At 37.2% G+C, this 27723-nt stretch overlaps 1 protein-coding gene across 4 annotated transcripts in view; it reads right to left on the bottom strand.

The window, feature by feature from the left end:
* PYROXD1 (pyridine nucleotide-disulphide oxidoreductase domain 1) overlaps positions 1-25806 on the bottom strand; it is a 40370-nt gene extending 14564 nt beyond the window's left edge. The window contains exons 1-6 of one of the 4 annotated variants that reach the window (XM_057491928.1): positions 25632-25760; positions 22285-22447; positions 20855-20935; positions 15917-16036; positions 13219-13347; positions 5247-5320 (exon numbers count right to left, since the gene is read on the bottom strand). In XM_057491928.1, the coding sequence (XP_057347911.1) occupies positions 5247-5320; positions 13219-13347; positions 15917-15988 (275 nt within the window). In that variant the 5' untranslated portion in view covers positions 15989-16036; positions 20855-20935; positions 22285-22447; positions 25632-25760. Of the gene's footprint in view, positions 1-5246; positions 5321-5632; positions 5838-13218; positions 13348-15916; positions 16037-20854; positions 20936-22284; positions 22448-25631 lie in introns of those variants that run through there. The other 3 variants (XM_036889264.2, XM_036889267.2, XM_057491929.1) reach the window with 3 other exon arrangements.
* Between the last annotated feature and the right edge of the window lie 1917 nt (positions 25807-27723).

Genomic DNA, 27723 nt, shown 5'->3' with positions numbered 1-27723 from the left:
ATAGGTTTTCATAGTATTCTCCAATAATTCTTTGCATTTCTGTGGGGTCCGTCGTGATTTTTCCTTTCTCGTTTCTGATACTGTTGATTTGTGTTGACTCTCTTTTCTTCTTAATAAGTCTGGCTAGAGGCTTATCTATTTTGTTTATTTTCTCGAAGAACCAGCTCTTGGTTTCATTGATTTTTGCTATTGTTTTATTCTTCTCAATTTTATTTATTTCTTCTCTGATCTTTATTATGTCCCTCCTTCTGCTGACCTTAGGCCTCATCTGTTCTTCTTTTTCCAATTTCAATAATTGTGACATTAGACCATTCATTTGGGATTGCTCTTCCTTTTTTAAATATGCTTGGATTGCTATATACTTTCCTCTTAAGACTGCTTTTGCTGTGTCCCACAGAAGTTGGGGCTTAGTGTTATTGTTGTCATTTGTTTCCATATATTGCTGGATCTCCATTTTGATTTGGTCATTGATCCATTGATTATTTAGGAGCGTGTTGTTGAGCCTCCATGTGTTTGTGAGCCTCTTTGCTTTCTTTGTACAGTTTATTTCTAGTTTTATGCCTTTGTGGTCTGAAAAGTTGGTTGGTAGGATTTCAATCTTTTGGAATTTTCTGAGGCTCTTTTTGTGGCCTAGTATGTGGTCTATTCTGGAGAATGTTCCATGTGCACTTGAGAAGAATGTATATCCCGCTGCTTTTGGATGTAGAGTTCTATAGATGTCTATTAGGTCCATCTGCTCTACTGTGTTGTTCAGTGCTTCCGTGTCCTTACTTATTTTCTGCCCAGTGGATCTATCCTTTGGGGTGAGTGGTGTGTTGAAGTCTCCTAGAATGAATGCATTGCAGTCTATATCCCCCTTTAGTTCTGTTAGTATTTGTTTCACATATGCTGGTGCTCCTGTGTTGGGTGCATATATATTTAGAATGGTTATATCGTCTTGTTTGACTGAGCCCTTTATCATTATGTAGTGTCCTTCTTTATCTCTTGTTACTTTCTTTGTTTTGAAGTCTATTTTGTCTGATATTAGTACTGCAACCCCTGCTTTCTTCTCGCTGTTGTTTGCTTGAAATATGTTTTTCCATCCCTTGACTTTTAGTCTGTACATGTCTTTGAGTTTGAGGTGAGTTTCTTGTAAGCAGCATATAGATGGGTCTTGCTTTTTTATCCATTCTGTTACTCTGTGTCTTTTGATTGGTGCATTCAACCCATTAACATTTAGGGTGACTATTGAAAGATATGTACTTATTGCCATTGCAGGCTTTAAATTCGTGGTTACCAAAGGTTCGAGGTTAGCCTCTTTAGTATCTTACTGCCTAACTTAGCTCGCTTATTGAGCTGTTATATACACTGTCTGGAGATTCTTTTCTTCTCTCCCTTCTTGTTCCTCCTCCTCGATTCTTCATATGTTGGGTGTTTTGTTCTGTGCTCTTTCTAGGAGTGCTCCCATCTAGAGCAGTCCCTGTAAGATGTTCTGTAGAGGTGGTTTGTGGAAAGCAAATTCCCTCAGCTTTTGTTTGTCTGGGAATTGTTTAATCCCACCGTCATATTTGAATGATAGTCGTGCTGGATACAGTATCCTTGGTTCAAGGCCCTTCTGTTTCATTGTATTAAATATATCATGCCATTCTCTTCTGGCCTGTAGGGTTTCTGTTGAGAAATCTGACGTTAGCCTGATGGGTTTCCCTTTATAGGTGACCTTTTTCTCTCTAGCTGCCTTTAACACTCTTTCCTTGTCCTTGATCTTTGCCATTTTAATTATTATGTGTCTTGGTGTTGCCCTTCTTGGATCCTTTCTGTTGGGGGTTCTGTGTATTTCCGTGGTCTGTTCGATTACTTCCTCCCCCAGTGTGGGGAAGTTTTCAGCAATTATTTCTTCTAAGATACTTTCCATCTCTTTTCCTCTCTCTTCTTCTTCTGGGACCCGTATAATACGGATATTGTTCCTTTTGGATTGGTCACACAGTTCTCTTAATATTGTTTCATTCCTGGAGATCCTTTTGTCTCTCTCTATGTCAGCTTCTATGCGTTCCTGTTCTCTGATTTCAATTCCATCAATGGCCTCTTGCATTCTATCCATTCTGCTTATAAACCCTTCCAGAGTTTGTTTCATTTCTGCGATCTCCTTTCTGGCATCTGTGATCTCCTTCCGGACTTCATCCCATTTCTCTTGCGTATTTCTCTGCATCTCTGTCAGCATGTTTATGATTCTTATTTTGAATTCTTTGTCAGGAAGACTGGTTAGGTCTGTCTCCTTCTCTGGTGTTGTCTCTGTGATCTTTGTCTGCCTGTAGCTTTGCCTTTTCATGGTGATAGGAATAGTCTGCAGAGCTGGGACGAGTGACGGCTAGAAGGACTTCCCTTCTTGTTGGTTTGTGGCCCTCCTCTCCTGGGAGAACAGCGGCCTCTAGTGGCTTGTGCTGCGCAGCTGCGCGCAGACAGGGCTTCTGCTTCCTGCCCGGCTGCTATGGAGTTAATCTCCGCTGTTGCTGTGGGCGTGGCCTGGCTCGGGCAGCTGCTCCAAAGTGGTGGAGTCGCGTTGGAGCAGGAGCTGCTGGGAGGCTATTTATCTCCGTAAGGGGCCTCCCTGCTCCCTGCAGCCCAGGGGTTAGGGTGCCCAGAGATCCCAGATTCCCTACCTCTGGATTAAGTGACCCGCCCTGCCCCTTTAAGACTTCCAAAAAGCACCCGCCAAAACAAAACAACTCCCACCAAAAAAAAAAAAAAAAAAAAAGAAAAAAAAATTTTTTTAATTAAAAAAAAAAAAAAAAAAAGGTGGTCGTTCGTTTTTCTTTATTCTCCAGTGCCAGCCTCAGGCCTCTGCTCACCGGTCTTTCTGCCCTGTTTCCCTAATATTGGGGTCCCTATCCCTTTAAGAGTTCCAAAAGCGCTCGCCAAAACAAAACAGCAAAAAAGCAAAAAAAAATGGTCGCGCGCTTTTCTTATGTCCTCTGTCGCCCGGCCTCCAGTGCCCGCTCACTGTCCTTGCTGCCCTGTTTTCCTAGTATCCAGGGCCCTGCACTCTGGCCCGGATGGCGGGGGCTGGGTGTTCGGCAGTCCTGGGCTCCGTCTCCCTCCCGCTCTGCCTGCTCTTCTCCCGCCGGGAGCTGGGGGGAGGGGCGCTCGGCTCCCGCGGGGCCGGGGCTTGTATCTTACCCCCTTCGCGAGGCGCTGGGTTCTCTCAGGTGCGGATGTGGTCTGGATATTGTCCTGTGTCCTCTGGTCCTTATTCTAGGAAGGGTTGTCTTTGTTATATTGTCATAGATATATGTTGTTTTGGGAGGAGATTTCCGCTGCTCTACTCACGCCGCCATCTTCCGCCCCCCTGTTTTTCTTAATAATAATTTCACAAAGTTCCTGAAGTTCGTATGATAAACAAACCTCTTATGAGCCTTTACTTTTCTGCTCCCCTATGCCAGCAATAAATACATAGAGGTACTAAATTTCAGATTAATTGGAGAACATTCTCTTTTATGCTGCTCAGATCACACAGGACTGCTAATAAGCAGGAAGTAGGATACATAAACATTTGGTAATAAATTTTATATTCCAATTTACATATAGGCATATAGTTATGAAATACTTTTAACATTCATAAATTAGAAACCTCTCTTCCATTTTTTATATTTTAAAGTAATCTAACAGCATGACGTATCAATACAGCTTAAAATACTGATGCTTGACTAGTAGGCTATGGTTATAAGTAACAACCACAAGTAACTCCTGTACATGCTCCACCTCACAGGATACCCTCTACTCCCCTTATCTATGAAATACGCCTTCAGCAAAGTATATAAACATAAATGTCTCATCACGTAGAGGGGAAACACTGCTTACATTTTTAAAAGCATTCTTAAAAGAGCAGTGAAATATTAGTTTTATGAAATTATGAAAAAATAAATGTTTGAGAAGGAAAGGGTTAACCTACAGTTGGAAAGAAGAAAATAGAGATAATAACTGAAATGAAAGAAAATTAGTACTTAAGAGAATTAGTATTAGCCTCAGTGGAACACAGGGACTATTAAAGATCAGAAAGGTTTAGATAGGTCATTTTTCATCATGAGAAGACAAACACCTTATCAATTCAGTGAACCTAAACAAAGAATAGCACTATATGAGACGTTTCTTAAACTATCAGTTTACTCAATATAAAATTGAGTTTTATCCAGTTACATGGTCTTCTACCTTGGAATATGATTAAATATTCCTTTATGACACTTTGAACATTTTTGAGTGTAAGAAAGCTTTTCAATGTCAGTAACAGCATTAAGTTATGCTCTTGGTGAAAGCTGATGGAGAAAATTTGTCATGTGCCTCTTCTGTCTTCATCCAGTTGGCTTTGTCTCTGGTTTTTTTCTCTATTTCTCCATACAATGTCACAAGCATCATAATTACAATAATGACTGCCACCCCTAGTACTCAGGTGATTTAAGAACTCCTGCAGCATTTTACTGGAGTTCACTATGGTGTCAAGAAGAAGGGAAAACAACCCAGTCTGAGAATTGGAGTGGATGAAAGTGAGCCAAGATAGGGCTTTGGCAGATTCCTTATTGTGAGACAAACTTGTCCTCTTTGTAAGTTGGACCCAACTTTCTGATCTGAAATATATCCAGACTATTCCATGTCATCCATCCACTGGAAGATAAAGTCACAAAGAAAGTGACTCAATGCTCTGTAGACCACATCAGGATACTTATCCTTCAATGCTTTTCAAACTTGTAATACCATCTTAATATGATAATATTTCACATTATTATTGTGTTCCCATTTTCTAATTTCCAAAAAACCAAGCATTAGGAGTACTATATGTCCTGGAAAAGGGTCACAAACACTTTGGGTTTCATGGACCAGGCAGGTAACATAAATGAAGGAAGCAGGATACAGACAGACAATAAAAAGTGGTGGGGACTATGCCTAGAAATCTCTAAAAGTGTGCACATCTAACCTGTTTTTCAGTACAGGACATGCTTACAAGACTCGTCTGTGGGTTAAATCTATCCATTCACTAGGGTGTGAACTCTTGGGACAAAGAATTCCCTAAATGCTCATGTTTTATAAGGGCATTTATATAACTACGAATACTATGAAAGCTTAAAAAAAAGTGGATTTTTCTCCTTGAAAATATATGAAAAACACTTACATTTATTTTTGATTTTCAGGCTAAGGTATTTTCTAAAATGCCAAAAATCACATCAGTCTTCACATCATGAAAGTTAATTCTTAAATAATATTTAAAAATACGTACTTACACTAGTTCAAGGGCAATACCACCATTCCCTATGATCATTATTCTTCTAGCTCTAGTAAGCTTTTTCTGAAATTCCTACAAGGAAAAAGAGATAGTGTTTTGTGATTGTGGGTAATACTTGAAAGAGGCTTCACTGAGAGTATTCTTAAAATGTTGGAACTGTACCTAATTTACAAAGGAACAACAAAATAAATCTCACCCACTCTGCCAGGATGTACCTTCCCAATTAATACCAAAAATGTTCTCTCTTTTACCCCAAGCTGCCTTTACAGCAATGCCTCTTCTGATTTTCCTTGCTTTTTATCATTACATTTAGTGTACTCAAATTTCAGCAAGAGGCAGTCTTCAGCTTATCACATTCCCAGCTATTTGACAAAACCAACTTACAAACATGACATTAATCTGTATCCAGATTAAGGATTATTCCTTTTCTTCTAGTCCCTTAGCTGACATATTCCCTGCAGCCACTCAACACGTACAACTTGCAGGAATGAGAAGCACAGCAGCATGGTGGTTAAGCGCACAGATGCTAGTCTCTGGCTCTAGCAGTTACTAAACTGGACGACTTGGGCAAATTGCTTAACCACTCTGCCTCAGGTTCTGTAACTGGAATATAAATGGAAATAAGAAGTGACTATATCTCATAAATGCTGTATCTGCATGAATATGAAGTTGATGTAGATAAAGCTGTTAGAGAAGGAACAAAATAATATCTAACACTTATTAGGAAAAAATGTGATTATGATAATAAGACAACTAACTGATGCCTCTATCACCCCTTCTGCTCCCAAGCTCCGAAAGATCACAATGAGCTTGGAGAAGCCAGTGGTCACTTTTATGGTACTTTCAAAGGTACAGAATAGCCCCATTGCTTCAGGATGGCATCTGAATAGCTAAATACCTTTTCCTGTTATGTCAAGTCACCATTTCTATTAAATTGATCCAAAATTTTACTGTTATATTCAACTAAAATTCACTTCTTTAAAATTCTACAAGAAAAAAACTGAAGGTTTAATTTTAGTTTGTCCTTCACTGAAGGCAGTAAAGAAGAAAGATCTGTAAAGAGCACTGGACATAAAGATGAATGGCATGACTAAACTGCACTTCTCATAAACTTAGAAATTACTTCAGGATAGGTAAATTACTTAATCTCTCCTTCCAAGTTTCCTATTTGTAAATTACAGTAGTGACTGTACACAGGATTATCATGAGCATTCAATGAGGTCATGTATGTAGAGGGCCTAGCTAGAATGCAGTTATGACCTCCATCTTTGATAGTGTAAACCTAAAATGTTAACAAGAAGATAATCAGGGATTCTGGGAAGATGGCAGAATAGGAGGTCACTGTGGTAACCTCCTCCTACATACACACCAAAGCAGCAACTACGTTTAATACAACACTCTGAAAATGAACTGAAGGCCGGCAGAGGAGACCTTCCACAGTGAACGACAAAGAGAAGGCTACACTGAGAAGGGTAAAGAGGACAGAGGCACAACTGATGAGGATCCAAGCCCTCCCCGAACCCAGTCTGTAAGTGGAAGGGAGTGAGGTTCCGGGTGGGGAAGTGATAAACCCCCGACGCCTGGCCCAGTGGATCTGCATTGGGAAGAGGAGCTCCCATAACGTCTGGCTTTGAAAGTCTGTGGCTTTGGGAGAGCTGGAGGGCTGTGGGAGCTGAAGCTCCGCTGCTGGAGAAGTGGTGTGCTGTATCAGCCAGTCTGAGACCCAACACAGAAGCAGCAGTTTGAAAGGAGATTACTGGTTAGCTTTGGGACCTATGCCAGAGAGGCAAGGGTCCGTAGGAGCTTCCTCTAGGGGAGAGGGGTGGGAACATGCCATTTTCATGCCCTCTCTCAGCCTTCTTGGCTGGATGCTTGCTAGAGCCACTTCTGAACTACCTACCCTGCCAGCACTGTGGATTTGCCTTACCCAACACATCCATCCCAGCAGGTGCCCCCTCAAAGCAACTAATACCCTGGAAAGGGGAGGAGCCAGAACCCACACACCAGCATGGTAGCATTAGTTCCATTGGCCACTGCTGACAACCAGGCAAAGGGCTGACTAGCCCACCAGACCACTCACAGAAGCCCCAGCTTAACCAAAACAGGAGAGTGTACACAGCCCACACAGGGACATGCCTGGAGTAACTAGTTCTGGTGAGCAGGGGGTACTGTATTCCTGGGCACCACAAGATACCTTCTACATAAGGCCTCTGCTTTCAAGGCCAGGAGACATAGCTGATATATATAATTCATAAAACAAAGCAAAGAAGCCAGAAAAATGAGGAGGCAAAGGATATGTTCCAAACAAAACAGGGGAAAAAAATGCCAGAAAAATTGCTAAATGAAATGGAGATAATCAATCTACCTGACAAAGAGTTCACAGCAGAGTTAAAGATGCTCACCTGACTAGAGAGAAAAGTGGATGAAGTCACAGAGGACTTCAACAAAGGAACAGAAAATATAAGGAACCAGACAGAGCTGAATATAACTAGAATGAAAAATGCACTAGAGGGAATCAACAGCAGGTTAAGAAGATGCTGAAAAATGGGTTGGTGATCTGGAAAACAGGATAGTGGAAAGCAAGTTGAACAGAAGAAAGAAAAATTAATTTAAAAAAATGAAGATGCTTAGAGACCTCTACACCATCAAATGAAGCAACATTTGCATAATAGTGGCCCCAGAGGAGAAGACAGAAAGAGGCAGAGAAAACCTATCTGAAGAAGCAGTAACAGAAAACTTCCCTAATGTGGGGAAGAGACAGATGTCCAGGCTGAGGAAGCACAAAAAGCCCCAAACAAGACAACCCAAGGAGGTCCACATCAAGACATGGAGTAATTAAAATGGCAGAGATTAAAGACAAAGAGAGAATCTTAAACACAGCAAGAGAAAAGCAGAATTACATTCAAGAAAAATCCCATAAAGGCTACCAGCTGGTTTTTTAGTAGAAACGTTTCAGGCCAGAAGAGAGTGACAGGATAAATTCAAAATGCTGAGAGGAAAAAAAAAACTGACAACCAAGAATACTCTACCAGGAAAGGTTCTAATTCAGAATCCAAGGAGAGAGAGTTTCTGAGATAACAAAGGAGTACATCATCACTAAACTAGCTTTATAAGAAATGTTAAAGGGACTTCTTAAAGTGGAAAAAAGAAAGGTCATAATCAGAAGAAAATCAGGAAAGGAAAAAAATTTCAGTGGTAATAACACAGTAAAAGTAGCAGACCAATCACTTAGAAAGCTAATATGAAGTTCAAATGACAAAAGTAATAAAATCAACTATATACACAAAAATAAGTCAAGGGATATGTAAGATAAAAAGATGTAAATTATGACATCATAGACATAAAACATGGAGGGGGGTGATAAAAATGTAGTGATCTTAGGATGTGTTCAAACTTAAACTAATAGGACTGCTATCTATTTAAAATATGTGTGAACCTCATGAACCAAAAACCTGAAACCTGAAACAGATACACAAAAAATAAAGAGAAAGGAGTCCATGCATAGTACTAAAGAAAGTCATCAAAACACCAAGAGAAGAAGAAAGGCATAAAAGTACAAAAAAAATAAAACCAATAAAAATCGCAGTAAGTACATACCCATCAAAATTACTTTAGATGTAAATGGATTAAATGCTCCAACCAAAAGACACAGGGGAGCTGTATATGTTGCCTACAACAGACTCATTTCAGACAAAGAGACTGGAGACTCAAAGTGAAGGGATAAAGATACTTCATGCAAATGGAAGCAGAAAGAAAACAAAACCGGAATAGCAATAGACAAAACAGACTTAAAAATAAAGGATGTAATGAGAGACAAAGAGGGACATTACATAGAGATCAATCCCATAGAGAATATAACAACTGTAAATATCTACGCACCCAACAAAGAAGCACCTAAATATATAAAGCATATCTTAACAGACATAAAGGAAGAAATTGACAGTAATACAATAATAGTAGGGGATTTTTAAACACACACAACTTACATCAATGGCTGGATCTTCCAAAGAGAAAATCAATAAGGAAGCAGTGCCACTGAATGACACATGAAGCCAAATGAATTTAACATGTAAATACAGACCATTCTATCCAAAATCAGTAGAAAACATTCTTTTCCAGTGCACATGGAATATTCTCCAGGACAGATCACATGTCAGGCTACTACATAACAATTCTCAACAAATTAACAATACTGAAATTGTAGCATACATGTATTCTGACCACAATGGTATGAAAACAAAAATTTTAAGAAAATAACTGTTAAATACACTAACACATGGAGGCTAAGCAACATGCTACTAAACAACCAATGAACAAAGCAAAGAGGAAATTAAAGAATATATAAAGACAAAAGAAAATAGAAACAACAGTTCAAAATCTGTGGGATACAACAAAAGCAATTCTAAAAAGGATTACAGTGATACAGGCCTACCTCAAGAAACAGTAACAATCTCATATAAACCATCTGACCTAACAACTGAAGGAACTAGAAAAAGAACAAATGAAGCCCAAGGAGAAGGAGGGACAAAATAAAGATCAGAGCAGAAATAAATGAAATAAAGACTAAGAAAACAGCAGAAGAAAAGGTCAATGAAACTAAGAGTTGGTTCTTTGAAAAGATAAAACTGGTAAACTTTTCATTAGACTTAAGAAAAAAAAGGACTAAAATAAGACTAAAAACTAAAGATGTTACCACTGGCATTAGAGAAATGATGATTATGAGATTACTATGAAGAATTATAAGCCAACAAATTCAACAACCTTGAAGAAGTGTATAAATTCCTACAAACATACAATCTTCCAAGTCTTACCAGGAAGAAATAGAAAATCTGAACAGATCAATTATTAGTAACTGAATCAGTTATTAAAAAACTCCCAACAAACAAAAGTCCAGGAACTAGATGGCTTCACAGCTGAATTTTACAAAACATTTAAGAGATAATACTTATCCTTCTTAAACTATTCCAAAAAACAAAACAAAACAAAACAGAAGAGGGAGAAATGCTTCCAAATTCATTCTGTAAGGCCAGTATTATTCTGATACCAAAAACAAAGACACTACAAAAGAAGAAAATTACAGACCAATAATCTTGATGAACACAGATGCAAAAATCCTCAAGACGTTAGGAAATCTAATTAAGAGACGTTTTCACCATATATCTGGTGGGATTTATTCCAGGGATGCAAGGATAATTCAGCATCTGAAGATCAATGTAATACACCACATGAACAAAAGGAAGGATAAAAATCATATGATCATTTCAACAGATGCAGTAAAAAAATTTGATAAAATTCAACCAAGATCCATTCATGAGAAAAACTGTCAACAAAGTGGTTCTAGAGGGAACATACCTCAACAATATAAAGGCCATATACGACAAAACCATAGCCAATATTATACTCAATGATGAAGAGTTGAAAGATTTCCTTTAAGATCAGGAACTAGAAGGATGCCCATTCTCACACTCTTATTCAGCATAGTGTTTCAAGTCCTAGTCACTGCAATAAAACAAGAAAAGGAAATAAAAGGCATCTAAATGATAATAGAACTAATACATGGATTCAGTAAAGTTACAGGATAAAATTAAACTTATAGTAATTCATTGCATTTCTATATACTAAAAATGAACTAGGAGAAAGAGAAACTAAGAAGATAATCCTACTTACAATCACACAAAGAATAATAAAATATCTAAGAATAAATTTAAACAAGGAGGTGAAAGACCTGTACTGTGAAAACAGTAAGATACTGAGAAAAGAAATTGAAGATGATACAAATAAATGGAAAGATACACTGTGCTCACAGATTGGAAGAATATTGTTGAAATGGCCATACTTTCCAAAGTGATCTACATATTCAATGCAATCCCTACCAAAATACCAATGGTATTTTTAATAGAACTAGAACAAATTGTCCTAAAATTTGTATGGAACCACAAAACATCCCAAATAGTCAAAGCAATGTTGAGAAAGAAGTACAAAACTGGAGATATCATGCTCCCTAGCTTTAAACTATACTATAAAGCTATAATAATCAAAATAGTATGATTTGGGCACAAAAATAAACACATAGATCAATGGAACAGAATAGAGAGCTCATAAATAAACCTGTGCTTATATGGCCAACTAATCTGTGACAAAGGAGGCAAGAATATGTAATGGGAGAAAAAAAATCTCAATAAATGTTGGGAAAACTGGACAGCTCCATGCTGGGACTACTGGACTACTGAATTAAACTGGACAACTTTCTTACATCATACACAACAAACTCAAAATGCATCAAAGACCTATATGTAAGCACTGAAACCATAAAACTGTAAAAGAAAACAGGCAGTAAATTTGGGGACATTGGCCTTAGCAATTTTCTTACCAAGGCAAGGGAAACAAAAGGAAAAAATAAATAACTACATCAATCTAAAAAGCATCAGCACAACAAAGAAAACCATCAACAAAATGAAAAGGCAACCTACTGAATGGGAGAAGATACATGCAAATGATATATCCAATAAGTGGTTAATAACTCATAAAACTCAACACTAAAGAAATACAAATAATCTGATTAAAAAATGGGCAAAAGACCTGAATAGATATTTTCTCAAAGAAGACATACAGATGGCCAAAAGACACACAGAAAGAAGTTCCACATTATTAACCATCTGGGAAATGCAAATCAAAAACACAATGAGATATCACCACACACCAGTCAGAATGGCTAGTATCAAAAAGACCAGAAAAAACAATTTGTTGGTGAGGATGTGGAGAAAAGGGAAACCTTGTGCCCTGTTAGTGGGTATGTAAACCAGTGCAGCAACTCTGGAGAGCAATATGGAGGTTCTCAAAAACTTAAAAATGAAAATACCATTTGACCCAGTAACTCCACTTTTGGGTATTTACCCAAAGAAAACAAAAACACTAATTTGAGAAGATACGTGCACCTGTATGCTTATTTGTGGCATTATTTATACTATCCAAGTTATGGAGGCAACCTAAGGGTTCAATAGTGAATGGATAAAGAAGATGTATATCCATACATACACAGAGGGATATTACTCAGCCATAAAAATGAAACGTTGCCATTGTGACAACACGGATGGACCTAGAGGGTATAAGTGAAGCGAGTCAGACAGAGAAAGACAAATACCAAAAGACTTCACTTACATATGGACTCTCAAAAACAAAACAAATGATAAATAAATAAACCACCCAAAACAGACTGACAGATACAGATTACTAACTGGTGGTTGTCAAAAGGGAAGTTAGGTGTGTGGATGGACAAGCAAAATAGGCAAAGGGGATTAGGAAGTTAAAACTTCCAGTTATAAAATAAGTCCATCATGGGACAAAAGGTACAGCACGAGGAATATAGTGAATAATATTATAATAACTTGGCATGTTGACAGATGATAGCTACAGTTACCATCACAGGCATTTTGTAATGTGTTTGAAAGTTGAATCACTATGTTATACACCTGAAACTTATAATATTATGCCAACTATACTTTAATTACAAAAAATGATAATCAGTTTTTTGTTTTCTTTAAATTTCTTATTATTTAAATAACAGTATCTGAAAGAGAACATCAACTGTCAAGAATAGATGACATCACAATATAAATGTAAAATCACATATTCCCTATCAAAGCAGAGTAATGAACACGTGTGTAATGTAAGTTGTAACTTTCAGCTTAGTCATTATACCAGGGATACCGCATAATGGAAAGAACAGAGAATATCAGCATGAACCTGAGGACAAGATAAATTATCAACTAAAACCAAACTGAAATTGACAGTAAAAAAAACATTTTAACTACTTTCTGGTTTACGGGTGATGAAACAAAAAAAACCTCTCCTCTGCTCCTATGATTTTCGAATTAACATTATTAAGTGGGACACTTTGATTCAAATAGGGAAAAGTCTCAGATATCTTCACGTTGCTATGACTTTCCCATGACCCAGCCCCAAAATGTTACCTGAGCACTGTCTGTATCACGGATTCCTAAGACATGAGGACTTCCTTCACAGATCAACTTTGGTCTAGCTCCAGCACACAGACAGAGTTTCTTATATACATACTGACTGCCATCTTCTGTTAAAATGCACTGTAAAAGTTGAGCAATGAAGGTGAGGGGAAACATTTGTACATGGCACAATTTCATTTTAAATTAAAAATTCAGTAAGACAAAAGCAAAAAATTATTAAGGTTGCCTCTTGGTGGCACTCAAGACTTTGTTACAGCAATTACAAAACTAAGCATGAGAATGCAATTTTCTATCTAGTGATTCTTGATCTTTTCAAGGGCCATGAACCATTTTGAGAGTCTGATGAAAACTAGTCTTTCTCCCCTGGAAAAAAGGGCACATTTCACACAAAATTTTGCATAAAACTTAGGGAAAGGTATGTTAACCACAGGTTAAAATCTAAACATTTAGAAATTTTAATTTTGAGCATTCTGATCATATACCTGGAGCAGGTCTGCATGGATATTTCTGATTTCAATGAAATTTATTGTAAGATCTAGTGATTCTAACTGTATCATACTTTTATGTCTGGTATGAGTACACAGTAGAATGTGGCAGAAGATGTTACAATATGTCTTCTTAATCTAAAATAGATTGAAAGTGCTAAAAACTACAATTTATATTCTTATGTACAAATAGTCACTTTCTTAGCAAACTTAATACTCTTTGGGGATTATATTTTCATAAGTGAAAAACATGTTAACTTCAAATCCTAACATGCACTACCTTTTAAGTTATTTATATTAGTTTTTAAAAACAGTAAATCTAAAAATATTTATTAGAGATTCATTGTTTTTGTTCCTCAATACTGAATGAAAATCTACAGTTAAGTAGTAGGCTTTAGAATGCAGATATACATATGCATAGTACTAATATGAGAGATGCCAGACTTTGTTAGAATGGTTTAGGAGCTGTTTTTGATTTAGAGGTCTTGTGTTCTATTTATAAGACTGGCAAATCATAACATAGCACTTGACACCCACTAAGAGATTTGTTACCCATTTTAACTCTTTGGCTGTATAACAAGTAACATGAAAACAATAATCCACCGTAGTATAATCCATATAGAAATTTCATATGAGTTGTCCTTCAGATAAATTGGTTAGAGTTTAATCTGACAAAAAGAAGTTAGTTACAGGTACTGACCAATTTTTAAAAATAATTTGCATTTACTGTAAACACAAAACTCTTTTCATTGACTACTGTTACATTTTTTGGAAGTAGATATGAAGATAAAATACATTATCTCTAATTCACTAAAGAATATAAAGAACACATATGAAAATACAGACATATATCTCATGTGGGACACTTTAAATGGTAATGGGGGCACTCAAAAATGTTGTATACATATAAATTCCCTCAATTCTTTAGTACACATGTGAGCTGGTATCAATTTGCTAATTAAATGACATTGATGTTATTATATAGGTTATGAACTATGCCTGTAAGTATCAAGTTTATTCTGGTTTGGGGATTCATATTTTTCATTTTTTTCTCATAAAATTCAGTATTTTATCTTATCTTTTTTCCCCTGTCAAATATATTGTGTTTTAAGTGTGTTATATATGCATTGTCTTCCTAAAGCAGAACTCAGAAGTTAAAGCTGTTTTAGAGAAACAACTACAGATGCTGCTCCCCATCTTGCCAAGCACTCATTTAAGGATACTGTTAATCACCTGTAACATCCTTTCCTGAGACTGCCTTATTCATTCCCATGTCCAATGAGTTATTGAGTCCTGCTGAGTTTTTAGTAGAAATCTCACTCATACCTGGGCCATTTTTTCCAACTACATTGTCCCTTATTTCAGGCCTTATATCCTTTTGGACTATTACAACCACCTTCTAATTTTGTTGTTGGACACTCGCCACTCAATTCAACCCCAGTTCATTGTCAACAGTGCTGTCAGATACAGCTTCCTAAAAGAACATCTATATAGTCATCTCTGCTTCCATTTATAAAAGAGCTTTACTATTTTTCTCCATTGATTATAAATTTCTTAGCACAGCATAGAAAACTCTTCACGACCTTATTTCCATGGCTTTATGTGCCAATCTCTTTTACTTATCTTTATCTCCACCCCAACCCCTTTGACAACCCACTATTCCACACACCCCTTTTCCTTTCTTTGGGTCTTGAACATGGAATCTCTTCTTCCTGGAGTGCCTATTTCCACCTGGAGAACTCTTAATTCTCCCATCTTTTAAAATCTAGCTCAAATATTACTCCCTCTGTGGTGTATTCATAAATCTCTAACATCATGTCTTTGATAATATTTCAATGACTGTGCTTTTCAGATGTCCATATAATATTATATATGCATGTTTACATTCCCCATGACACTGAGAGCTCCCAGGAGGAGGTTCACTGTAATATTCCTATGTATCCCAGCACTTATATCCAGAATATAGTGGACAATATATGTGTTAATGCTGAAACCTGAAATGCTAAACCAAACTTATATAATCCTAATGAACTCACAAAAAGTATAAATATTTCTAATTATAATGGAAATCAATGCCACTAAACTTTGGACATGCTAAGGCCTTTGGTGTGGTGGTGGTATAGGTGGGGTCAAAGGCAGGCAGACAAAACTACCTCAAGATTTAACAATGGAAAATGCGATTAAGGGGAAAAAAAACCACTTACATGTTCTTTACTCTTCAGTTGCTTTACTCCAGATCTTATAACCTTAATGTTGGGAAAGCGACTTTCTAACATGGTACCTGGCTGTTCTTCAACATCAAATTCTTCCAGTACTTTAGAAACCTGTATTGTATCAGAGATAAAAATGTGTATTTTAAAAATAAATTTTCTTTGAAGAATTTTAAATAATAAAAATACTTCCATTTGTTTTTAGTACCCTACATTTTTCACATTTATAAACAAGAAAGCCTGCCAACCATATACGATATACAGTGGGAAGACAGCTAACTGCATTGTAAGGCATGAACTCAAATACTAGTCCTGCCACTCCTGGACAAGTCAGCTAGGTCATTGAGCCTTAGTTTCCTGGCCTGTAAAATGAGGGCTAAGACTACTTACTTCTGCATAGTTTAATCAGCTTATCCATTTCCTTATCCTCGCTAGCTATCTTTATTGTGATCTAGTCTTCGGACTTGTTCCCCGTTCTCTAAAATCATCAACACCCTCTTGGACTCTCCTTCCTATCCAGCTATGACTCCGTCGTAGAACATTTCATCTTTTGCCCAAATCCTTTACTGCATTGCTTTCTTATCTTTAACCATTAAGTACCCTGAAAACCTGCAAGCACAGATCAAACTAAGTGCTTTCTCTAGTCCAACTCCCAGTCTGCTGTAGAGGGACCACACACCTTCCAGACTGGTATTGGACCTCAGCTGCTCCTTAAGCACTGCCTACGACATGGCCCTAGTAGTTCTTAAATCGTTGGGTCTCAAGACCCCTTTACACTCTTACAAATGATCAAGGACCCTAAAGAACTTTTGTTTGTGTTAAGTTAAACCCAGTGATATTTGCTACATTAGAAATTAAAACTGAGAAAAATTTAAAACATTTCTTAATTCACTTAGAAGTAAAAATAATAAATCCAATACATGTTAAACAGATATATTTGTAATGAAGAAAAGCTATTTCCTTCCCCCCACCACCAAAAAAAATAAAGTGAGAGAATGGCAAGATATTTTACATTTTTGCAGATCTCTTTAATGTCTGGCCTCAACAGAAGATAGCTCATATCTGCTTCTGCATTCAAACTGTTGCTCTATGTTCTTTGGTTAAATACACAAAGACAGGCCAGCCTCACATATACATGCCACCTTTTCAGATAATTCTGTATCTTTCTTTGATGTCACAGTAACACCTGGTAAGCATGGTTTCTTAAAGATTAGCTGTGATGTAGAATTTGAAACCCTATCAAAGAATCTGTCACACTGTGATCCACTGGTCTATCCTGTACTTTGAACAGATCCTATACCATAGCACTGATTATTTGGAAAACAGGGTTCACTGAGTTATGGGGAGCTTCCAAATGTTGACAGATTTCATATCACTGCAATACTAAAAATCACATTCATTATTATCAACATCAGTCTCATCAGGGAAGTCTTTCAGGACCATGAAGCTACACTGAAGAATATGAGTTCTCTAAAATTCTGATTTTTGCTTGAAATCTCTAATTGCCATACTGGCAACAAATGCTGTCAGTTGTTTTCCTTGACATGACAGGCTCACTTCATCCATTTTCCAAATAAGAATTACTATAGCTTGTCAGCTGTTCTTCCAAGTGAAACTGGCATTTCATGTAAAAAGGGGACTAGTTTATCTTGCAACTCAGTAATCGCAAATTTGTTTCCCCTTGAAACAATGCTGTGCCTTGTGTGCAAAAGTGCATTGCATACATCAGATTTCATCATACAGAGTATTTAAAAATGTGCACTCAGGAGTCAGGACTTAATAAAATTAACATTTGTTTATTGGCTTTAATTTTTTTTAACTGAGTGTGTGGTAGTGAATACAATGACCACTAGTACAGTTTAGCCACCACTGCTTTTGTACCAACAATTTAAGGGTCATTACAGTGAGAAGAGCAAATATTATCTTAGTACCATCTTGCATTCCCTCAGTGACTTTTCTAAACTCTCACCCATTCTAATGCTGCCCAAACATATTCCATCCTCTTTATTCTCAGCAAATCACCTTCCTTCTGAGCTGAAAGAGACTACTAAGAACTCTTACTGCCTCTTTCCACTATATAAATCTCTCTGCTACTGCCTGCCTTGCGGGAGCCTCCGCATGCCATCGCCCCTCACCTCCTGGGGCTCTTGCCCTATTATTCCTTATTTTCCATCAGCTTCAGCTTTCCCCACTGGTTTGTTAATCTCAACAGGTAAACATGCTGACTGTTTTCCACCTTAAGACAATAAAACTCAGCTTAATGCTAGTCCTCATGTCCTCATTTTGCTGCCAACCCAGCTTTTCTCCCTTTGCAGCCAAATTTCAGAAGAGAAAACTTACCTTGTCATTTTCGAGTTACCTCCCACTAGTTTAAGATACTGCCTCAAGGTCACCAATGATTTACTAGAAATAGGTACTTCGGAGTCATTATCTTACCTGACTATTCCACAGGATCTGACAGGACTGTCCTCTCCTCTTAATTAACACTTGCCTTCCTTGGCTTTCATAGCTTTCCTCTTAGACCTGAGACTAATCAGGAAGGCCATTTCCAGGCTCTCCTTTCTCTATGACTTTCCTGTAAGCATCAGTGCTCTACAGGACCCGGCCATTGGGCTATTCTCGCTGTACGTACTCTTCCTGGGAAATTGTATCCCGTGTCTATGGTTCAGCCGACACACACAGTGATGGATGCCAAACTGTTATCTCCAATTCAGTGTTCTCACCTGCTCAACACGCTCTACAAGTTTGGCATCATCTACATTCAGATAAAATATGATTCCACGTCATACTATACGAGCCTCTCATGATCTGCCCCTGCCTATACTTTATACTCCATCAGGGCTGAACTGGTATGTGTAAGAGCATTTTAGGTAGTCATACACTTTCACTGAACCTTGGCACATGCCTGCCTCCACTCAACCTCTTACAAGCATGGCAAAACTTAGTCCTTAGGTCTCAGTTTCAATGCACCCCGTTAGGTAAAGCCTTCCTTGATTCTCAAAGGCAGGCTTTGGCACTCATTCACAATAAAAATAAACATGCATATATTGGAATACGGCCTCAAGGATTTTTGCCTCTATCAGGATAATTATTATATTGTATGAGGACTACTTCTTGCATTATGTTTGCCCTAATACAATGTAATCATCCCAAGAAAGTGTTACTCATTAACCATGAGAGCTCTAGAGTCAAATGCCTGGATTGAAATCCTGACTACATGCACCTTGGAAAGTTACCTAACCTCTCTGTGACTCATTTATGTCATCTGTACATGGGGAAAATATAAGAACCTATTTCATGGAGTTAAGGTTAAATAAATTAATATATTTTAAACATTTAGAAGAATGCTTGGTGCATAGTAAGCACTCCATAAATAATCTAAGTTATTATTAGTAATCTTTTTTCTCCATTTAAAAATTACACATCAATAAAACATGTTCTTTTTAACTCTAAAATAAGCAATACAGAATATAGAATAAAAAGTTAAGTCTCTCTTTACCACTCTCCAAATCTCACAGCACCCACCACCTGACTCCAGAGATAACTGTTAATGACTTTTGGGTATATGTTCTATTTTTAATCACTATATCCTGCACACCTAGCAGACTGGATGATGTATGATACAGATGCTCAAGAAATGATGATGAGGTGGCAATTTCCTACTTCTGAACACTAACAATAACTGACATTTGCATAATGTTTTTTATTGCAATGCACTTTCATATATATGCATTAGTACACCTTAAAATTCACAACCTTGTTCAGTAAGCAAAGAAGATATTTTCCTAATATTATAGGTAAAGTAACTCAGATACAGAAACTTGCCAAAGCCACAGCCTAGAACCATGTTTTTTTTTTTTTTCTTCTATTGGACAAAATTTATAAAACTGGCAAAAGCTAAATTCAGGTCTTACAATTTTGGGATCATTACACTAAATTAACTCTTCTGGAAAGACAATATGAGACCGAGTTATACAGCTTTCTCTTATGTATGTGCTCTTAGTCTGCAACTGAATACATACTTTCTTCTTTTAGAGAGAATAGTCATAATTTGATCTCTGCTTCTCCCAAAGCCATAACTGTTTTTGTTGTACCCATGTACAAAGATATCTTAAGTACCTCTAGGCAGGTTATAAAGGAGCAACATATGGCATTAAATTATCCTTGGTCCAGGGGGTTTACAAGATGGGAAAGTTATATTCTGTTACCAGGATAGTGTAAGAGAAAACTTACATTAAATCAAACACTCTGTTAATAGTCTTCACTTAAGTATGGGAAGATTGACTATTTACTTTTTTGGTCTAAGCATTATAACATTTTTAACTGTAGCACTGCAGTACATGTATATAACATAAATATACATAAGAATATCAGCTCAAAATTTTTTCACAGGTGAAGTATGGTATTAAAAATGCTTGGAAACCATTCTTCTATGATACTATGACCCAAATGATCTTAGACTCCTATTATGTTATATGTGTAATAGCAATTCATGGAACTACAAAGTGTTCTGAGATGCTTATTACACATCTGAAACATTAATTACCTCCAAGTGTAAACTTGGCTCAGAAGCACTTTTATGACTTGTAAACACACATCGACGTACACACACCTATTTCTAATGAAGCTATACATACATATTTGTATTCACATTTAGGTCTTTACAACACCCTTTCGTCCAAAGAATCTAGTTTAAATTTTTCTAAAAAGTAATTTTGAATGGAAGGAAAAGATGAAAGAAAAAGATAAGAAGTGCAGTATCATTTCAGATACTTTTGGTATTCAATCTGAGTAATTCTCAACTTTAAGCTTTGATTTTAAAATAAGTATCAAAAGAACATTTGCCATTTAAACAATTCAAATTCTAATTGCTGTGCAAGTTATTGAAATGATTAAAAATTCATACTAAAGGAGTTATATAAAGGTTCTTACCTGCTTGAAATTTGTAACTGCTTTAATAACAGGAGAAGCTGTTACCAGGAGAATATCTTCTGATGGAAAGTGAATAGCCAACTTATTTTAAAAAAAGTAAAGAGAAAAAAATATAAATAACTTCAAGTATTAATTGTAGCATGGGGGAAGTATTAGTTATGAGATAGGGAAAATGCAATTTAAATAATGTTATTTACCTAGGAAACTAAAAACTCACTGTTCCTCATTTAAAGGTCCCCATTATCCTGCATGTTGTTCATATTTATGGGGCCGTCATAATGTCCAACTCTGATATTGATAAAATGAGTATTACATTTAATGCTAACAGACCTAAACAAGAAAGGTGATATAAAGAGGTGTAATTATGAATCTATTTATATACCATTTTAAAGTTATAATGCAGAGGATAAGAAGAAACTATCTTCCTAATTAACAGTTAGACCTCTTTATTTTAAAATAACATTCTTTTCCCTTCAGTGGGATGAAATGAAGCAAATCCACTACAGTAAATATTTAGAATCTTAGCCTGACATTTCCCAAGTGCTTTGACACCCCTGCCTCTTCCAAATGTCCTACCACTATATATTCTGGGAAGACAAAACCATTTTAATAATGCTTTAATAGAATTTAGAGGCTCAACTTGCTATTGTTTCAACATTTCTTCTGGCTACAACCTCTTTTGTTCTCATTTTAAATTTCTTGAAACAATTTTTTAAATTCACGCAGTGGTTCCTCAACTCCACCAATCTCCACTTCCACCCCAACTATATCATTAAAACAACATTTTCATCCACAAAAAAAAACCTATTAGAATAAATGAAATCAGTAAAGTTACAGGATACAAAATTAACATACAGAAACTGATTACATTTCTATACACTAATAACGAGTTATGAGAAAGAGAAATTTTAAAAAAGCCCATTTTATAATTGCACCAGAAAGAATAAAATGTCACCAAAAAGAATAAGAGGAAAAAATTTAACCAAGTGGGTGAAAGACCTGCACACTGAAAATGTAACAGCTAGAAAAAGCCTGGCATCTCTGTCTCCATACAGTATTTGTCTCCTTTGCTGCTTTAACCTTTGGCCTCCCACCCTCAGCCAAAAAACGGAAAAGGGTTTCTGCTCAGCCCTGCATGTAGACTTGTTAATCATCAGAAATAATTTTTGCACTTTGAGATTTCTAAAAATAGCCCCTCCCCCAAAGCTTGCTTCCCCCAAGGAGATATGGAAACATGTACAAAAATTATTGCCCTGTCAAGGATTTATGGAAATATTGTGACCAGACCTAAGTCAAGAAGAGTCAACAAACAAGCATACGGAGTTTCTCAGCTCTCCTTGGATCCTTGCTGGTGCCCAGATGTCTGCAGCCTTCAGTCACCCGATAACTGCTCCCCCTTCTCCCTAGCGTAAAAGCAGCTTGAAACTAACCCCGAGTTAACATGGTGCTTTAGGACGTTGGTCTGCCATCTTCTCAGTCTTCTGGCTTTCTGAAAAAAGTTGCTTTCTTTGCTACAACACCTTGTCTCTCCACTTATTTGCCTGTCATGCAGAAAGTGGCAAGCTTGGACTTGGTAACAAAAATTACAAGACACTGATGAAAGAAAATGAAGACAACACAAATAAATGGAAAGATATTATGCTCGTAGATTGTTAGAATTTAGTTAAAATGCCCAACTACCCAAAAGCATTCTACAGATTCAATGCAACTCCCATCAAAATAGCAGTGGCATTTTTCACAGAACTAGAACAAAGAATCCTACAATTTGCATGGAATGCCAAAAGACCCTGAATAGCCAAAATAATCTTAAGAAAAAAACTAGAGGTATCATGTTCCCTGATTCCAAACTATACTATAAAGCTATAGTGATGAAAATAGTATGGTACTGGCATATAAAAATAGACATATAGATAAACAGAACAGAGCACCCAGAAATAAGCCAATGCTTATATGGCCAAAGAATCTATGACAAAGGAAGCAAGAATATACAATGGAGAACAGATAGTCTCTTCAATAAATGGTATAGGGAAAACTGGACAGCTGTATGTCAAAGAATGAAACTGAACCAGTCTTATACCATATACAAAAATAAATTCAAAATGGATTAAAAACCTGAAATCATAAAACTCCTATAAGAAAGCATAGGCAGTAAGCTCTTTGACATCAGTCTTGCCAATATTTTTGGACCAGTCTCCTTAGGCAAAAGCAAAAAAAGTTAAAATTAACAAATGTAACTACATCAAACTAAAAAGCTTTTGCACAGGAAAGGAAATTATCAATAAAACAAAAGGCATCTTACTAAACAGCAGAATGTATTTGCAAATCATACATCAGATAAGGAGTTAATATCCAAAATATATAAAGAACTTATATAATTTAATATCAAAAAACAACTCAATAAAAAAATGGGCAGAGGACTTGAATAGACAGTTACCCAAAGAAAACATATAAATTGCCAACAGACACATGAAAAGATGCTCAACATCACTAATCTTCAGGGAAATGCAAATCAAAGCTACAGTGAGATATCACCTTACACCACTTAGAATGGCCATTATTCAAAAGACAAGAAATAAAAAGTGCTGGCGAGGATGTGGAGGAAAGGGAAGCTTCCTATACTGTTTGTGGGAATATCAACTGGTGCAGCCACTGTGGAAAGCAGTATGGAGGTCCTTCAAGAAACTAAAAATACAAATACCATATGATCCAGCAATTCCATTCTGGGTTATTTATCCAAAGAAAGTGAAAACACCAACTCAAAGGTATATATGATGCCTATGTTCACTACAGCATTATTTACAATAACCAAGATACGCAAACATCCTATGTCCTTCAGGAGTGAATGAATAAAGATGTGGTACATTATAATGGAATATTACTCTGTCATAAAAAAGAAACTTGCCATTTTTAGGCAACAAGGGTAGACCTAGAGGGCACTATGATTAAGTGAAATAAGTCAGAAACAGGCAAGTACTGTACAATGTCACTTACATGTAGAATCTAAAAAGCAAAACAAATGAACAAACAACAAAACAGAAAACAGACTCCTAGATATGGAAAACTGTTAGTTATCAGGATGGTAGGGGTAGAGGGTGGGCAAAATAGGTGATGGGAATTAAGAGGTATAAATTTTCAGTTATAAACAAGTCATGGGGATGTAAAAGCACAGCATAGGAATATAGTCAATGATGTTAGGCTAACTGATGGAAACTAGACACCGTGGGGATCACTTCCTAATGTATAAATATATCAATTCACCACAATGTACCTGAAACTAATAGGGATATTGGATGTTGATTATATTTCAATAAAGGAGAAAAAACTCTAAACACCTTCAATTCACCTACATACCCTTAAAGCTCATCAGATTCATTTTAATATCACCTTATTTGAACTTTCTATAATACTTGACAACATTATCACTCTCTCCATCTTTCTTTTCTCTGTATATTCTTATAATTTATTTCCCGACTTTTGGTTTTCACCGCCATACCAGGCACTCAAAACTTTATACTACTAAAATCACCATTAAATCGGCCTTCCAGCCTCATATTCACAAGCTGTCCCTGCCCAAACAGACTGTAACTAATCATCTTTCAAAATTTTTCATTTGATCCCATTACTCCACTGCTTAAACTCATCTGACTGCATGTAACTTGTTAAATTCCTAGCCAGATTTTTAAGACCCTTTCTGATCTCTCTCTACCAAGTATCCTGGTTTTTCCTCTGTTCACTGCTTTAAGCTTTGCTGCTCCAGACCGTGCCATGCTTTTCCACCCTTGCTTCCCTTCGGAGTATCTGTCTTTTCTTGTCTACCTGTTGAACTTTTACTCATTCCTGTAGACTTTAATAAAAAAGAAACCTCCTTTGAGAAAGGTTACCCCCTCTCTAATTCACACCCTACCAACTCCACAGGTGTGCCTAATTCAGTCCCTACCAATTCCACATGTGCCCCTAAGATAGCAAACACACTGATGAGTGATTTATTTACGTCTCTTCCACTAGACTGGGAGCCCCTGTAAAGGAGGTACCACGCTCTGTTTATATCTGACTAAACAACCGTAGTAAGTCCCTGAGTCATAGGCATTTACTTGAATGGAAAATACACATCCAAAAATCTTTACATTAAGAAACAATTCTTGAATTTCTTACACTATTTCTTCTGACTTCAGTGATTGCTTATGTTTACTTTACATCAACAAAAGAATCTTGTTCTTTTTAAATATATATATATGTATGTATGTATGTATATATAAAATCTGATTACTCACTATAATCAGGAAAGCACACCCTTGCTGCATTTAATCCCTTGCTGGTTGTTTTACCAAACATTACCTAAGGATGGAATCTCTTCTGTCTTGGGAGTTCAAAGTATAGGAAAGTTACATAAGGGTTTCTTTGCCAATTAGTTACGATGCGATGCACTAAGAAGTTGAATTTCATCAGCAAATTTAAAAAGGGGGCTGAATATTCTAACCAAGTACTTGCTGGTTTTAAGCCCTCGTCTGCTCTGGCATGACCAGGATCAGACCCTGGTTCAGTTACTTTTGGGTTTCCCCCCAATTTGCTCCCCATTCCAGCTCCCTACGCCGGAGGCGAAGCTGCCAGGTACCGTAGACGTCATCTGAAAACCAACACAGTCTCTAATATGGGATGAAGTGTGCGGTGGGGGCAAAGGAAACGACTAATGAGGGTCCGGGGAGAGGACGGGGGGTAGTTCGAGGACCACGGCATCCAGAGTCGAGTAAGAGGCGAGGCCGCCTGCGCGCACGCCTACCTGCTCCGCGCAGGTGACGCCCGCGATGCCACCGCCGACCACCACGAACTTCCCCGCTGTCTGGGGAGGGCGCAACGCCTCCATTCTCTCCGACTTCCGGTGGTTTACTGCCTGCCGCGGGGCAGAGCCATGGGAATTTACTTTCCCCGAGAGGAAGCGGCGAGGTGCGGCCACTTCCGGTTCCCGACGCGGAGACGCTGAGCTACGGGTGCCCGGGAGCTCAGACTTAGTCTCCTAGCTCAGCCGCCGGGGGCCGCATTTCAAAACGCCGAGGCGTCTCCCCCGGGTCGGGGTTTTGCGTTGCTGTCACTACACCTGAACATCGTTTTCCCACGTAGATTTGACAAAGAAGGCAAAATAAACCCAAAGTAAAGAAGATGGGTGGGCAAACTGTCTACAAAACAGTGTTTTTCCTGGAGCCCGAGCTTTCTTAGACTAAATGAATTGCTCTTAAGTTGTCACTCTCCGTTCTTGTGAGAAATTAGACATAGGCTCAGCTTTTAAACTCTTATTGCTAGAAGGAGCCTTAGGCAATATCATTCCCTACCCTTCACCTAGCGATCCAAGACGTTATGTTTTGAATGCACCTTCTTCCTAACATATTAATCAAAGCAAAGCAATACGGCCGAATTGTTCCCTAACTTGTTTCCATTTACAATTTTGATCTCAGATAAAATTTCCAGTAATATATAGAGTTGCTCTACCTTTTGTCAGAATAAACATTCCTCCAGTAAAGTTTCCAGTAAATACCACCAGCACGTGTGAAGGCTGATTTACATATTCCCATCTTAATTTTACTGCTAATATCTTTTTTTGGTGGTATCATTTGTTTTGAGAAATGGTTAAACTTTTTAAAAAACGTATTTTTTAATATATTCAGATTATACAGTGCCACTATTTTCATTATTTTATTATTTACTATGACCTTTGCTATCTCATAAGACTTTCCCTGGGGTTTATAATACAATATTAAGAAGGTACTATTTCTCTAAATGGCTCACTCTCAAACTGATAATTACCAGCCCCCCTTTAATTCTCTGAACTCTGGAAGTAACTATTCTATATAAACAGGAAAACCTACCACATCTAATCACAGGTATTTACTGATGTCCCTAGTAATTAGCTTTAATATGATAATTAGTAGGCTGTTCCATAAGTAATTCAAATTCCTCTTACTAGCTTAGACTAGACAAAGCATTTCTCAGAGGAGGAAATAGTCCTTTAAGTCCATTAGGTATATATAGCTTTATTTACTTCTGTGGCTTGTTTTCACATGATCTCACACTGATTGAACTCTACCTAGACTGAACCACACTTGCAGCTCCCAGGATGTGGTATGGTCTTTCTGTTCAGAGCATTTGCACATGGCCTGAATATATAACATTTAGTGATTCCTAAGAGTTAAGAAACCTTTAAGGAAGAGCACTAGGAAAGGGCTAGCGGTGCATCCCACTTTAGTGTTAATGAGTTAAGTAAAACTGCATACTGGGTATGGAATAGGTTAAAAGTAAGATATAAGTAACTTGGAAACATGGACTCCTCAGGGAGAGCAGCCATAGGTAGGGGTTATTGCTACATACGGTAGTGTGTATTTAGAGGTAGAAAAGAATAGTGGGGCCTGGAGTAGACAAGGAAAACTTCATAGAGGAGGTAGAATTATACCAAATCTCAGAAGCCCAGTAGCATTTGGATAGGTCCCGATCAATGATCTGGCAACCCAAGTTAAGAAATAACTCAAAAACCAAAGGTTTAGTAGCAGAAATAAGCATGGTACCTATTATTTTGTTCTTAGTTTTTGGAACTGAATTAACCATAAAAATTACATGTCACTCCATGATATACCATTTTGTTTTATAAATATCAGACTCATGCCATGTAGATAACTGGAGACATTTCTTATACTATACCCTCTCAACCCTAAAATTTAGGTTCCCAAGTCCTACCAACTCAGAAGTGTTTCTCAGTTTCTTCGTTTCAGTTTTGAATATGACTGCCCTATTTTAGTCCTTGTTCTCCCATTTGGACTATGAAAGGCGGCTCCTCATGGGTCTTCTTCCATTTTTTGCTTCTAATTTCTCCTTCATGCTGCCAC

This window comes from Manis pentadactyla, chromosome 14 (assembly GCF_030020395.1).
Source record: "Manis pentadactyla isolate mManPen7 chromosome 14, mManPen7.hap1, whole genome shotgun sequence".
In the NCBI taxonomy this organism is placed as follows: domain Eukaryota; kingdom Metazoa; phylum Chordata; class Mammalia; order Pholidota; family Manidae; genus Manis; species Manis pentadactyla.
The sequence above is the reverse complement of the archived record's forward strand: the minus strand, read 5'-3'. Positions and strand labels throughout refer to the sequence as shown.